Source organism: Megalopta genalis, chromosome 5 (assembly GCF_051020955.1).
Source record: "Megalopta genalis isolate 19385.01 chromosome 5, iyMegGena1_principal, whole genome shotgun sequence".
NCBI classification, from domain to species: Eukaryota; Metazoa; Arthropoda; class Insecta; order Hymenoptera; family Halictidae; genus Megalopta; species Megalopta genalis.
In genome coordinates, this window is record NC_135017.1 from 16,968,244 (window position 1) to 16,983,491 (window position 15,248).

At 53.4% G+C, this 15,248-nt stretch overlaps 1 protein-coding gene across 9 annotated transcripts in view; it reads left to right on the forward strand.

Moving 5' to 3' along the window:
* The window catches only part of LOC117227528 (uncharacterized), a 69,611-nt gene that overhangs the window by 45,179 nt on the left and 9,184 nt on the right, over positions 1-15,248 (forward strand). For 8 of the 9 annotated variants that reach the window (XR_004492097.2, XR_004492098.2, XM_033482840.2 and 5 more), the window contains exon 2: positions 2,276-3,858. The exons of the other annotated variant lie outside the window; for it this stretch is intronic. Coding sequence is in view for 6 of the 8 variants with exons in the window: in XM_033482840.2 (XP_033338731.2) it covers positions 3,702-3,858 (157 nt within the window). In the remaining 2 variants the exon portion in view is untranslated. The remainder of the gene's footprint in view (positions 1-2,275; positions 3,859-15,248) is intronic. 9 annotated transcript variants of the gene reach the window in all.

Here is a 15,248-nt window from a genome sequence, read left to right on the forward strand (position 1 = left end):
TGGCATCGGCATAATTAACGAGTCGAACAAATCCTGGAAACGTGTAGCAAGGAACGGGGCGAGTATCGATTTAAACGGGTTGCTAGGAAATCGCTTATCCCGGTGCGCCGGGAATAATCGAGAAGCGTCCGTGGCTTTTCGTGAACCCTCGTTCGGAGATCGTTAGCCACCTGTTCGAATGTCGACTTCGCGCTTTGAATTATGGGCCTCGCCTCGGATTCACCAGGTATTTCCCAATCTCGCCGGATCTCGTATATGGAGAAACGAGGCGTTTCGAGGAAAATCCACCGTTCACCGAAACGTTACGGCCATCTTCACGGGGGACTCGAGATGGAATCTCGGACGACCCGAGAGGACCCAGCTTCGAAGATTTTCACCCGAGATTTTCTGCAGCACGCCGAAGCGAGTCTCTCTCGAATCCGAAGCGTGCGGACGCTTCGATTCCTCGCGAGATACATGGATATTTCTTTACCTCCATCGGACCCGTTTCTCGTCGAACGTTTCCTGCCGCGACGAAATTCGAGCAAAAAGCCCAGGAAACGTTACAGTTTCCGTGGGAAGCCGCGAGAGCGAACGACTTCGATCGCGGTTCCAGCACGAAACTGGCGTAACCCCTTGACTAGTCGACGACCGCGACAGCGTGTTAGTCTCGTTCTCATTAAATTAGAAGTCACGTCGCCGACTCGAGATTGTCGCATTATGGCGTCGTCGTCTGAATTTCAAAGTCGGAGGCCGAACCAATCTCCGTCGAGCATCTCCGCGTTGCGAAGTAGAGCCGCTTGACCGGCCAGGAAAAGAACTCGTTAGCGTCCACGAAATCCTGCGGCCATAATCGTGAACCTGTTGCGCCGCTAGAATCCTTCCGATCGATCGAGAGACCGCGCTAATTAGCCCTCCGCGCGTCGTCGTGAGAAATGTAAACTTCGACGCCGAGCGCTGTTACAACGGAAGAACAGCGATCGCGAAATAGTAGTAAAACACCGGAAACAATCGCGAGTCCGACATTCGCGGTGCAACTGGACTGCGGGTAGAAGCTATTTCTGTGTTCGCCGCAACAATTTCGCGACACGCGAAGAAACCGGGCACCGCTTGACTCTCCTCGACCCATCGTACGGGACGTCTTTCTCGAGATTTGCTTTCTGCCCGAAAGAAGCGAAAAATCAACGGGCAGCAGCTTCGTCGACGCTCGGTTTCGGTAAAAACCGAGTGGAAAAGAACCATTCCGCCGGCTCGGCGATATATAATCGTTGCGCGCGGACGAATGTTTGCGCGCAATTCTTTCCATCGAATCGCGAAAACAGTCTGCGTGTTATCCGGCATCAAAACACCGCGTTCATTATTCATCGGCCGGGCGTTAATCGATTCTCACCGATCCGCGGAATGGCGTCGCCGTTCGATGCGAATATCTATTCTTGAACAGCCTGTACGCGCGCCGCACAGGCGTAGACACTCTCGTATTCGTGCTCGGAGTTACGTGGCACGATTCGAACTTACGCTACGTGTATATACCGCTTGACAGCATAACCGACATAGTGGTTAGAGACCCAGCGAAACCTAGCCTTAACCGTGAGCCTAAGCACCGAGCACCCATCGTAAACCAGTATGTATCTGGACACGTACCTACGTACACTGTCTAGCAGCGTACATACGTATGTTTACTCGAGAACCGTGCGTGCCGGTGTAATCGCCGAGGATCGCACAGGTGGCGTAGATCCATCGACCAGGGATCTTCCGTGACCCGCGCATGCCCTTTAGATCCGCGATCGAAAACATCGTTCGATCGTAATCGACTTCAAAGGCCCTGGAAAATCGTGGGACGTCGGGCAGCATTTTCGCGTATCGAACGTTCGAAGATTCTCTATACGTGAAAATATGTATAGAGTCCGAACGATTATTGTATTCGAAGATAGAACAGGGCCGATCGTCTACGTTGTTGATATCATTTTCCATGGTTGCTATAGATCTAAACTTGTACCCTCGGAATCCTCTGCGGAGAATGCTTATAGGTAGCGCACTACAGTAATGTCTCTTTAACTGACACTCAGATTGTCCACAAAAATGGACGATTTGGGAAGAGGAGATACGATTATTCGAGCCTTGCGGCTCGTTTTTATAATTATTGACAATTCGTAATTATAAAATCGTATCTCCTCTTCTGAAATTGTCCATTTCTGTGGACAGTCTAGACGTCACTTAGAGAGGCATTACTGTATATCGACACGGAGTCTAGGGGACGTAGATTCGATGGCAAATGGTGCTGATTTGTTGCGAATAGGAGTAGGAGTCGCAGCTCGACGCGCGAAAAACAGGAAAACCGCATGAAAAACACGAGACTGCGTCTCACACGGCCAGCGAACTAGCTACCGGTAAAGACAATTCTCGCCACCGGGAGAAAGAGAATCGGTAAAGCGAACGAGGCGAACACGAACAAGAAGAAGAGAAAGAAGAAGAAGCAGAAGAAGAAGAAGAAAAAGGAGAAGAAGAGGCACTAGGATGAGGAGGAGAAGAAGGAAAAAGACTGAAGTCTCCGTTAAAAAGAGACGCTACGGCGGTGGGAGAGCTCGGGAGCGGAACGGGAACGGATCGGATCGGATCGGATCGGTAGTGGGGGAGAGGAGGGAGGAGAAAGACTCGCACGCTTCAGCACACGTACGATGCTCCGTTAGGCGCATGCGCCGTCCGCTTTCCGTCGAGCGGTTTCCATCTCTAGCTGTTGGTCCGCGGCTCTGCCGGGCTCTGCAGCTCGGCAGCGCGGCGCTGTTAAAGCGACCAAATAATCAGGATGGGGTGTAGCGAGGCCCGGTGGTGGGGGACCGCGGGCCAGTCAGCCGGAGTTCTGGGCTCGGGGCTCGGGGCCAAGGTAAAAGATAGGAGATGGAAGATGGAAGATGGAGAATGGTGGGGGCTGGAGCGGGGCATGCCGCATGCCCGAGAGCGGCGGCGGAGGCGCGGGCGAGGGCGAGGGTGAGGGTAGGGCCGGGGACTAGGGGCCCCGGCCGCCGTCGAGCGAACGGAGCCTCAGTCGTTCACCAGAGCTCGGGCGTTCTCGTGTGCGTTCTCTCGATCCACGACCTCCCAGGATTGTTCAGGATAACTGTAAATCCGAGACAAGAAAAAGAGAGAGAGAGAGAGAGAGAGAGCGAGCGAAGGACCTTGGACCGAGAGATAGAGAGATAGACGGACAGATAGATAGATAGATAGATAGATACGTGCATAGAGAGACAGAGAGAGAGGACAAAGAAGCTTATCGATAGGTTTGCGTCGCACGATCGCCGCGCGATCGCCGGGCGATCGCCCGCGCTTCGATCGTTGACAGTGAGACTATTCGCAGTGCGACCGGTGCGGAATCATCGATTCATCGAATCGGAAATCGATCGGTACGTTGCCGCGCATCGAGTCTCTATGCTCGCGGCGCGGTGGTGCACTTAACCGGGGATGAGAGCCGCCACCTGTCCGCATTGACACTCGAGTGACCGGATCGCGATAATCGCTCGCCACCGCACAGACAGTGGATGATACGACCGGAGCAGACGAGCGTTTCTCATTCGGGGAACTTGGAGAGTGCGAGTTTGTTGATTGTTCTGGTGTTGATGGTTCCGAGGGCCGCGGCTACGCCGGCCGTGGGAATGACCGTGGTGGCGTGAAACTCTCTGTAGGGTGAAGTGTGACACACAGTTAGTAGTTAGACAACTCCCGTCAGGATGCCGAAGATCTTCTTGATTAAAAACCGGCTGCACCAGCAGCAACTCAGGTTGCTCGAGGCTCAACACATCGGGAAGAGTCTGCCACCGTGCAGCGGCAAGGAAAGCCCCCTCGGTACATCGGAGCCGCTCAGCCTGATAGTCAACAAACACCAATGTGAGTATCTGTCGAAGCTCTTTATTCTCTAACACACCTAATCTTTCGTTTACTCGAGCTTCTCGCCTCGGAAGTCGGCTTACGTTCGATATGGTGCGCAGCTCTCGGTAGGAAACGGAATCTGTCATTGGAATTGGTTTCACAGTGGTTTCACGATCGACAAAGGTATACGATAGATTCAGTTACTCGGTACGTTTACCATTAAGCATTCTCCCAGCATCGCTCCAACAATTTTACAGAGCAAGAAGGACCGAATAATATATTTCTTTCGTTTGTGCGAAACATCGATTCGTCGTAGGTTCGTTCTTGAAAATTCTAGAGTAGATCTTCGATATAGCCAAGAAAGCGGTACTCGATTGTCCAGCGCATCGAATACGGTCCGATTCGAACGCGACAAAGATCGAAGTCACGGAGAAATTCTAGTTTGCGAGAAATTGCGAGAAATTTTGACGACGACGTTGGTCGGGATAAGGATCGATGAACCGCGAAGATTGCGAGAGCCGGTTCTTTCGGTGGCTCATTAAAATTCTCGGTCTCCGTCGATTCGGGGAGGATACGCCGTATACTGCACCGCGCGCTCGTTGCACTCGACGGTCTCTGAAAAAGAGTGCGTGCGTGCGAGAGTATTTCGGGGCTGATCCGCAGGTGCAGAGAACCCGAACGGCACAGGTGCCATTGCAATTTAGCAGGCCGCGTTTGCAAATTTCATTGGCAATCCGCTCGTTGTCGGTCGCTTCGCGCAACTCGCGTGACTGCGATGCGCCGAGATAGATCCCTGTGTTCGTCGTCCTCGACGTACACGAATTCGCCGAACGTTTCTTTTTTCTCCTCTACTTTCGAGCATCCCAGAACGCGCCGAACTCCGTTCTTCGTTTCCCGACACGATTCAACCGTGTTCGAGACGCAGTCGTCCCGAAGACCGTTTCCACCGCGATATTTCCGAAAAGATCCGAAGCGACAGTCGGCGAACGGAACGGTCCCCGTAACACCGATTGCATAACACAACCGATTCATTGATGTCGTGGCACTTGTTCTCGGACAACGGTCGATCCTAACGCGACAATCGTCCGCGAGCAACGGTATTGTGCGTATGCGAGCGGCGAGCGATTTTTTAATCGGACGGTGCGCGTGGCGCACGGAAACGCGACTCTGTAAAAATGAATTCGCTCGCGAGCCGGCATACTGATCGAGCACGATCGATCACCAGGTAGAACGGACAGCGATGGATCGGTAAATTAGCAACGTTCTCCGAACATTTCGTCATTCGATCGAGTAAGACGCATCGAGATACGAATCCCTAATGCGGACGTAATATTAGAAATCGTATTGATGCGATGCGGATGCAAATGCGGACTTTTTACGCGGTTAAGAAAAACGACGATTAATAGGATCGGTATGTTTTCCGTTGAAAAAGTTGATAAACCGACTACGGCTCCCGTTTTTTCTTCTTCACGTTACACGTGATCGTCTTCCCTGTGTTCGTTTTTATGCGCGACCGTTCATCCGCGAGTAGAACCGTTGGGAAGATGCACGTGTCCTGTATGATGCGTTTCAATGTTTTCGTTCGTGCGAGTCAAAGCGTAGTTGGAAGGATTTCCGATGGAATGCACCGGCCGAATTCGAATCCGCTGGTCGGATGATAACGGAGCCGATTCTCAGTTACGCAATTCGAATGGATGACACGTTAATTGGGTTTTCAGCTGAACGATAAGCCGGGCACGGCGCGGCGAGGGAGGCAAGGCGAGAGACACGGCAAGGCGACGCGGTTCTTTTACAACGGTATAGTGAGTAGACTGGACCAGGCGAAGGTGCTGGGTCCTAAACTGGTTTAGAAAAATGGACAAGAACCGGTTCCCCTTTCCCGACGTCCCTTCTTCGTCCTCCCCCTTTTTTGTTGTGCTGTCCGTGCTGGCGATCGTTCGTTTCGAGGAGACCGAGAGTCGATGGCCCCGCGAGCGAGCGAGCGAGCGAACGCGCGCGATTAACGCGCTCTCTCGCAGGTGCAAATTTCATTTACCACGGTGCAACACTCGTTAATCGAGGCTGTCCGCGATCGATATCTCAAAATCTTGGCCGATTAGAAAGGAAAGTAGGTGCTCCGCGTCTCGTGAACCTGCATTGTACAGTCATTTTTGTAAAGTTCCAATTAGTTTGCTTTTCATTTTCGTTTTTGCTCGATGAATAATTCATACGATTTGTCCTGTCGGCGCGGCGGTGCAAACCGCGTTTCTTCGTAATTAAAGGATCGCTCGGCTAAAAGACTCGAAACAAACGAATCATCTACTCAATGTATTTGTCCGTAGTTGTATATGTATTGTCAATGTAGTTAGTTTTTTTGCAAAGATAAGACCATTAAGTATTACAGATTCGCGTCGGAGATTGCAACGCGCGTTTCTTTCGTAATGTATTCGAGTGATAAGAACGACGGTAAAGAGCAGCGCTAGCTCTCTCGATCTAAAAGCCTGCGCGCAAGCTGCCGTGGCAAGATGATCCAAGACTCCTCCTGGATGGATCGTCACGCGATAAACGATGACGGTGCACGGGGTGGCAACGTTCCGTCGTTTATTAGCAAATTCGGTGCTGTATCTCCGACGGAATCGAAACGTCTCTATCGCGTAATGGTATGCGCGACCAGGACAATGACTGGCATTAAGCAAACCGACAGGTTCGGCAGGCACGAGGAGCGGCACCTAATATCGTGACTCGAGCACCGAGATCGACCGATAGAAAACACGCGTGCCAGCCAAAATTTCCGATTCAAATACGAGATTAGGATCGCGAATCGAAATTGCCAGTCTGCCGCGCGACGGCTGCACCGCGCCGTTTTTGGCAAAGCGTCGTTTTCGATGGTTCCTCGACGGAGCAACTAAAAAGTCGGCCGTCGTCGTTCCAGCAGAGCCCCCCCGACATACGTTTGCTCGTTCGAAGCGATCTCGTTCGCTTTTGAAATTTCTGCGATAATCGTCTTTCGCTGCATTCGCGATTCCACTTTGTTCGCAAAGGTCTCGTCGCCGACGACGACGCCGCCGAGACGGAAGAAACCATTGAATATTGATAAGCGCGAAGTCGATGCACTTCGCAGATTTATTGCGTTTATCCGTTAGATGCGATTCAACGGGTTATCCCGGCGTTGATCTGCAGAAACGATTGCTCACGATTATAAAAGCGATTGACGCGATCGTTTTTTCTGCGTACCGCATAGCGAAATCCTTGCGCCTTGAAACGCGAATACGATCGATTCTCCGAAAGTGTCCTCGAGCTTGTGAACAAAAAAGAACAATTTGGAAGGAGGGGACACGGATTATTCGAGCCACGCGACTCGTTTTTATAGTTGCCGATTGCTAACAATTATAAAAACAAGCCGCGAGGCTCGAATAACCGTATTCCCTCTTTTCAAATTGTCCATTTATAGTTTAGACGATAACGATAATAATTATACCTCCGAAATATTCGTCGCATTCGATAGCGTTTCGCGCTACGGGTCTTTACTACTCTCGGAGACTTCAACGCGGGATCGGGCCGTACCGGAGACTTCGATGCTGCATAGACGCGATCGCCGGCTCGCGTTTCCACGGATAGTCTCGCCGCTTCGAATCCCTTCGCTGTTCGCGGTAAATCTCTGCTCGTGGCAGATTATAAATAAATTTAGCAACATAGACTCTAGAATCGACGTCGAGCAAAAATCGATTGGCGGGCCGTCGATCGTGATCACGGTGGTTCCAACTGGATCACGCGCTCGTTATGCGATGTTACGCAACGCGTAGCCGTTACCACAACAATTTTCGAGTTTCGCACGATTCTCGATTGCGCGGATTGCGCAATCGGCAGTCCGAGTCCGGTGTTCCGCGATCTATCCGCGTGCCGCGTTCTGATCTCCGCGACGACGGCCAAGGCGAACGCGAGAGGTATTTGAATCCTGTCGTCGAGTCGACTCGCGTCGGCTCGGTGAAAGATGCTGGAAGCAGAAAGACGGAGAGAGATAGAGAGAAAGAGAGAGAGAGAGAGAGAGAGAGAGAGAGAGAGGGAGAGAGAAGCTGGAAGGTCGCGACGGGCTTCGAGTCGTAAATAGAAATGCGCGACCGGGTCTCCAGCCTTCCTCGAATCGGGACTTTCTTGTCGATCGAACCTCTTTAAACGATCGTTCGTACGAAAGGAACGATTAACGTAAATTGCGAGCTGTGCTCGCGATCGGGGAACTCTCGGCCGTTAGTCATCGGTTTTCAAAAGTCTATTAAATAATAATCGATTACCTAAGCGGAGCAAGCCGCTGCGAACGATCGCGCGATTCGTATAATTGCTAGCCGATAAACCAGCGGTGGTCGTAGCTCGAAGAAAGACGTAACTGCTGCGAGCGGTTTTGCAGTGCGATGCACGCGCATTCTACTTAGAAACCGTGGCGAGCCACACCAAAAGAGGTTCGCAGTGTCGCGGTGTGAGCGGAATGCGTTAAATTCGACGCGACGGACAGCGACGAGCAACGACGAGACCGGCATCGCTAAGAATTCGCGCCGCGATACGCAATACGCAAAACCAAGAGGAAACGCGCGCGCGCGCGCGCTTGACACGGAAACCGAGCGTTCGACCGCGAGTTTAGCGCCTGGTATCGCCGTCGTTGACCGTCACCGACAATTTCTACGAATCCTACACGCCATCGGTAATCGATTCCCGGGCACATTCGATCCTTGCAGTCGCGCGCAATCTCTCCGATGCGCGTCTACGTATGCAAATACACGATTTTATGGGCAGCTTTAAGCAAACTGGAAGCTCTAACCTTCGACTCGCCGTTTTAACACCGCCATCGAATATTAGATCGAATCTCCTCGCGCGTTCGATGGAAATTATTTATGGTACTCCCTTCGGAACGATCCAGTCGATTTTTCAAAGACGTCGATCGAAATTCATTCGACGAGGTTCTCTCGAAATGTGTCGCTTTCGAAACTCGAGCCTGCCGCGGGCTAAACGCGAGTCTTATTCCGAGTCCGGGCTCGAACTCGAACTCGAACAACGCTCGACCGTCGTTGACACACAGGTAATCGCGCACCTGTGCCAAAGGCTAGTACACCAGGATGTGCAGCCATTGTGACGAATTACAATGCACCGCTCGCGGTGCTCATCGTGCGTGCATTTCGTTGCGGCGCGGCGACCGCTCGGTCGTTCCTTGCGTACCGCGTGCCCCTGTGCCCGTGTGCCCGTGTGCCCGTGTACCCGTGTACCCGTGTACCCGTGTGTCCATGGCCGTGTGTCTGTCTCTGCGTGTCTCGACTCCCGAGTTCCCGAGCGACTCTGCGAACGTTCGCGCGCATTGGCATGTGGGTATCGGGCGCTACGGGTCTTTACCAGCAACGGGAATGACAGCCTAGGGCTAAGGGTTTCGCGATAGCGACTTAGACGCTTCACCTGCGAACGCGCGATCAGGTGGCGACAACGACAGAAGTTTATTCCGGCGATTACCACCATTCTCGATGCATTCGAACACCGAAGATACAAAGGGAACGATCTTCAAGAGCAGGAGGGTGTATCGTTCCTTCCTGGATCCTATCGTCGCGCGGACGATATTCGACGAGACTTTTCGCTTCGTTTTCCGTTGCGACGGCTAACGGCGAGTGAGCAACGAGTCGGTCTCGTTCGGCAAACGAACGAATAAAAATAGCGCGACCGGGGAGACGTTAGAGGACAGGGTGAAAGCCGTGCTAGGTACGTGGTTTGGCTTTGAAACGACACGCTGGACCTCTGGCAGCGCGAGGAACAGGTTCGGCTCGTCGTCGAAAGCGCCGTAAGCAGGTAGAACGAACGGAGCGAGCAGGCTGCAACGTGGTCGTGAGACACGGGTACGGGCACGGGCACGGGCACGGACTCGCACACGAACAGGTAACACAGGTAACGCGGGCTCGGCTCACCTGTTTGCGGCCAGAGGTAGACACAAACACAGACGCGAACCATGCACGCGCACGACGATCCACGCTGCCAGCACAGAAACAGCCGCATTAGCGACTACCGTGGCGCGCGGAGGCTAATGGCGCAAGAGGGCCGTGACCGAAATTCTTTCCGAGCAAGGGGGCCAAGTGCAGAGAACGACTGCGAGACGAGATAAATTTTCGCGTCGACTGCCAACCACCGCGTGCGAACATACGCGACCCGTTCGTTAATTGTTCGAACCCTTTCGTCGATCGTAATTCACTCTACGCTCCATCTTTCTCCGTATCGCTGGCACACAAACATAGTTGATCCGCGCACCGATGAAAATCGTAAAAACCTCCCGGTGCGGCGGTGCAACAGTTTTCCTTCGCTGGAAAGAAAGAGAACTGGAAAAACCAACAACGCGATAAGCGAATCGCCGATGATTACACTCGGCGGATGCTAATTAGGAAGCCGCGGCGCGTGCACTCGCTCGCGTTGCAACTTGCAGCGCGTCCGATCGGACGGCTTCGTCGATTTCTCGTTCGCCACGAAATCGAAGGCCGTCGTTCGATAACCAAACCGTCTCTTACCGATCGCGTCGACCGCGACGGATGCGCAGGGAACGCACGAAAACGAAACTTTGCGCAAATTCTGGCATCGCGTGCTATCGCAACGGTTGTCGTCGGTTTCCTCGCGACTTTTCACCGGTGCGGCAAGGTCACCGGTGGGGAAAGTCACCTGGCCGGTCACCGAGCACCGCGATCTTCCGTGCCGAGCCGAGCCGAGAAAAAGCTGATCGCCGCGACAACCGATCCATGTATCTGCCTCGCGGTTTATCGCATTGTCGTATTTTTATATCTTCATATTTTCGTTTATGCCGCGAATATGCCTTCACCGGGCGCCAAATCTGCCCTTCTCTGTTGAGACGCCGATGGAACCCGATCCGAGAAAGAATCCTCAGAAGTTTGTCGTAGCAGGCCAACGCAGGGTTAACGGAAGATGAGTCAAGAGAGGAGAGAGAGAGAGAGAGGAGGGACAGTGTGCGCCGCCATTACGCAAGGCCATCGAGTGGCTGCGTGTACGGTGTCACCTTGCTGTTCGCGATGCTTCTGCCCACGCACGATACCGCTATGCAAACGTTTGTCTCCGCACAAGCGCGTTCGCATACGCATACGCATACGCGTTCGCGTTCGAAACGCGGCGGGAATTTGGCGTCTCTGCCAAATTCTCGACGCTCCGTTCATTCCGAAAAATTCACATCGTTCACAATATCCTTTCGGCGCGGTTTCTCCGTGACACGCGACAAGCTCGTTGCCACGTAATCTGTATATCGTCTTCATACGTGCGAGTTTTCTGGAGGCTCGACATCAACGGATTATCGACGTGCTCGACTTTCTCGATAGTCTATGCTTCTTTACGCTTCGTCGCAATTTTTCACAATTTTTTCCTTTCGAATGCCGTTCTTCCGTTTGTCGGTTCGGATCGGAAGACGTTCGCGATCGAGGAAAGACGATCGAATCGAACCGCTTCGAGACATCGGAACGAGTCGTCGGTCGGGTTGCCGTCCGCGATTCTGCATTCTTGCATAGTGCACAGTGCACAAGCAGTCACGCCCTGTCGATGACAGTTGGCGACTTCGTATTGCGTCAGACAGAGACAGTTCCCTTTGCATTTCGCGTGCGTCGACTCGAAAATTCGACGTCGGCTCGTTGCTTCGCCAGAGATTATCTTCCTCCTCTAGTTAGCATTTTTTTTTTTATTGCGGAGAACCAAGGCTCCCCGAAGGTCGTCTCGAAAGAGATCGACGGTACCTGTCCTCGAGAATGTCCCGAATGAACAATTGCCCCTTCGAGTCGGCCGCAGCAAACCCTCCTTCCTCGATTCCCCCCTTTCGACCGCGTTTCACGGTAGAAGGGTTGATGCGCTGGCAGGTTTTCGCGGTCGAACCTGTCGCATTACGAGACAGACCCATTAGAAACCTATTAGGGACGGGTTACGGGCCGTGTATTCCCGTAATTATGGAACGATTACGCGAAAATTCTTTCTCGCGCTAACGAGTCGATCGATTTAAACGAAGCCAAGTTTCTTCGCCTCGTAAAGTTTTCGAGCTTCTTTCTTCCACCGTTCATTTTAATAAATCGAACGACAACTCTCTTCAGTGGTACCTACGGTGCGTTAAACGGTTCGTCTACTCATTGAGAGTAATAGGAATGTTGACGATACGTCTACGGTGGCCGGTCACACCTGCATCGTTTATCGTCCACTCTTGTCCGCTCCGCTCGCTCTGTCCGCTCTTGCCACTCGCCTCGAGCCCAAATCACAAGTGCATTCCTCGAATTCATTCAGACGCTCGGAAACCTGTCCCCCGATCACGAATGGGGCCTCGATCCTCGGTTCCAGCCGTTTATAATTCACAGCCGAGGGTTCGTCGACCCTGCAAATAATAGCCCAGGTTCCTCCGCAGTCTATTGCAATAGTATTCCCATCCCGAAGGCGCGCGAACTCGTTCGCCGGTGTCGAGATTTTCTTAGCGCACTTTTTCTACCGCGTAAGTAATGCGCACGGTTTCTTTTCGCGATGCGGTTGCTCGGTCGAATCTGTAGCTGAGAAAACGTCGAGAGATCGTCGACGATGGTCTATTACGCGATCAACGTAATGGCGAAGGTTCCTGCCGGCTTCGCGTCCGAAACGAATGGAAAGGAAAAACCTGGAGGGGAAAAAGGATCCGTGGGAGTGGTCGGGACCGTAAGTAGGTCGACCGACGCCGAGGCTGGTTCGCGTTCGATCGAACAGCCAGCCGAGAACCCCAAGAGAGGCGAATGGCTGATCGTTGGGTAGCTTCTCCCTCCGTCTCCGTCCTCGTCTTCGTCACCGATCTCGACGTTCGACCAACCGGCTTCGCGAGTCGATGAACCGTAAACGGATAAAACCGAAAACTCGCTATCGAGATCGGGGGACGCTTCGAAGATCGGAAACGGCCCGATCTCGGATACGCGTCGACGGGGGACCAAGATGGCCGCCGCTGGCTACCACCGAGCCGTTCGACTCGGAGCTTTTCCGAAGCGGTACCGACCGCGGAAAGACGCTCGCGAACGCTACGTCACGGTAGTCGTCACGATTCTCCGTTCAGCCCGTTACTTTTTAATGTCGAACCCCGTTCGGACGATCGTTGTTCGTATTCTCGCTCGCCTTGGACCATATCTCCGCGGCGATCGAGTTCGCGGGGCCCCGATTCCAAATGGCACCGTCCACCGAGCGCGCACCAACTTGCACCTTATTATTGCGATCTCTTTGTCTCGTCTCGTCTCGTGGCCCAGTGATTCCGTCGAGCGAGAGAGAGAAAGAGAGAGAGAGGGAGAGAGAGAGAAGAGAGGGAGTCGGGATTTATGGGACGGGATCGAGCGAGTGCGATAGAAATCGAACGGCGAGACTCGGGCTCCGCTGCACAAGCTGCACTTGGCCGTGAGCGCGCAATGCCACGCCATACCATAGCACAGCACAGCATAGCACAGCATAGCATAGCGTGGCATAGCATAGCACACCACGACAGAGTACAGCCCCGCGTCGCGCGGCAATTGCAATTTCGTTCTCCCGGGCCCTCGCATTCCTCCGTTCTCGTGATTCCATCCTCGCCGAACGCTACCAACACCTACGGTTATCTTCGAATCTCCTGCTCGTTAGTCGAAACGGAGGTCTCTCCGCGTTCCTTGACTCTTACTCCCCCTCGGACTTCTCGAAAAGATGCTTTAAAGATACTCGAGGAAATCCTGTGCGGACGCGCAAGAGAAAGGAAACCTTACCCGACGTTTCCTTCGATGCACCAATTAACACCTTGGGGTCGAAGCGGCCCCGCGGGTACCGTAGTCGGCAAATTGCTCTTTTTTCCTTTATTCTCGACTCCATCTATATGTCATACGCAAAGAAACGAGAACCATTCGCCTCGCGGGTTCTTCGTCGACGCCGCACAGGCACCGTGATCCTAGAGTTGCGTAATCGGGCGATCGATTTAAAGCAGAGAGCATCGAAGAAAGAGGAGACCGACCGGTACACCTCCGTGATTATTCCCGTTCTCGAAAATCTGTGGGCGCATCGGAGGTTCCCGAGGTTCCTGATCCCCGGCCGACGATAACGCGGGCCCGAGGTGGCGACCGGTTACAGTTGACCGGTTGAACGGTTGAACGGTTGAACGGCTCGAAACCTCGACTCTTATCCACGGACACGGACACGGACACGAGCACGAACACGAGAGCACGGACACGGACACAGGCGCGAGCCGGGGGGCTTGGAATGGCCGTGGTCTCGAGTCTCGAAGCTCGAATCTCGGCGGGGAGCTGGGAGCCGAGAGCTCGTTCCTGCCGACTCGACTCGAAGTACCGGTTCTTGCTTCTTTTTCTCGCAGTCTTCCTTTCTTCCTCCGCGCCGCACACCGGGACAGAACCGACGCCGATCGAAAATCGATTTTCCTGATTTTTCCAATCCAAGAGATGCGACGATTTTTCCTCTCGAAGAAAGAAAGAGAGAGAAAGAGAGAGAGAGGGCACCGTTACGGTTCGCGAAATCGAATCCAACGTAGAAATAGATGTTCCCTGGAATGAGTTTACTTGCAGGATGTCTTCGATGACTCGCCAGAGTATCGCGAACGATGGCAGAATGCTATATTTTCGATTGGATCCTTTTGTCTCACCGCGCGCTTGCAAAAACGAAAACGCTCGGGAACGGCGGAGCGGAGGGACACGAGGAGAGAAGGACGAGTGTCGAGGGACAGAGAGAGAAAGAGAGAGAGAGAGAGAGAGAGAGAGACTTAGTGCGACCGCGATCCGAGCAAAGAAAGACGAAGAGGGAGATCGGTACGCCGGTCACGAAGCTCCCGCCGGTATTTATAGCGCGGCCCCATGGTCGGACCTGTTCCAGGGATTTCAGAGGAGAATCTCACGTACCGGTCGACTCTTTTCTGGCCGAAGGTTGCTCAACCGCGTGGAACCGCCATTTTGGTTCCTCTCCTCCGCGCTGCTTACCTGGGTTACCTTAGCTCTTCGGCTTGGACGAGGTGACGCAATCGCTTGCGTAAACTGTAAACTGTAAACTGTAAACGCGGCGACGCGTTAGAAGCGTGCCGCTCTCTCGAAACTCGTGGCCACCGATCCCGAATCTGATCGCAGCCGGCGGAGCTCGTCTCCGGCTCGCTTCTTCAGGGTCGAGAGACTTTCGCGAACTTCTCTAGCTGTAGCCGATCTTTCTCGATGCGAGCGCTCGCGAGGCGACACTCGAAGGCGTTGAAAGTCTTACACTTCGAATCGGATACGATGAATGCTCGAACAACGCGCCTCAAAAGTCTCGTCCACCGTTCGAACGAGAAGAGGGAGACGCGGAGGAAGAGATGCGACGTGGAAAGGTGTGGGCAATGTGCGTGCACGTGCTCGCAAAAACGGCGCGCGGCGCGACTCGGCGTGTCCTCGCGCGGCCGGTTTCCTGATTTCCGCTCGAGCGGCTCG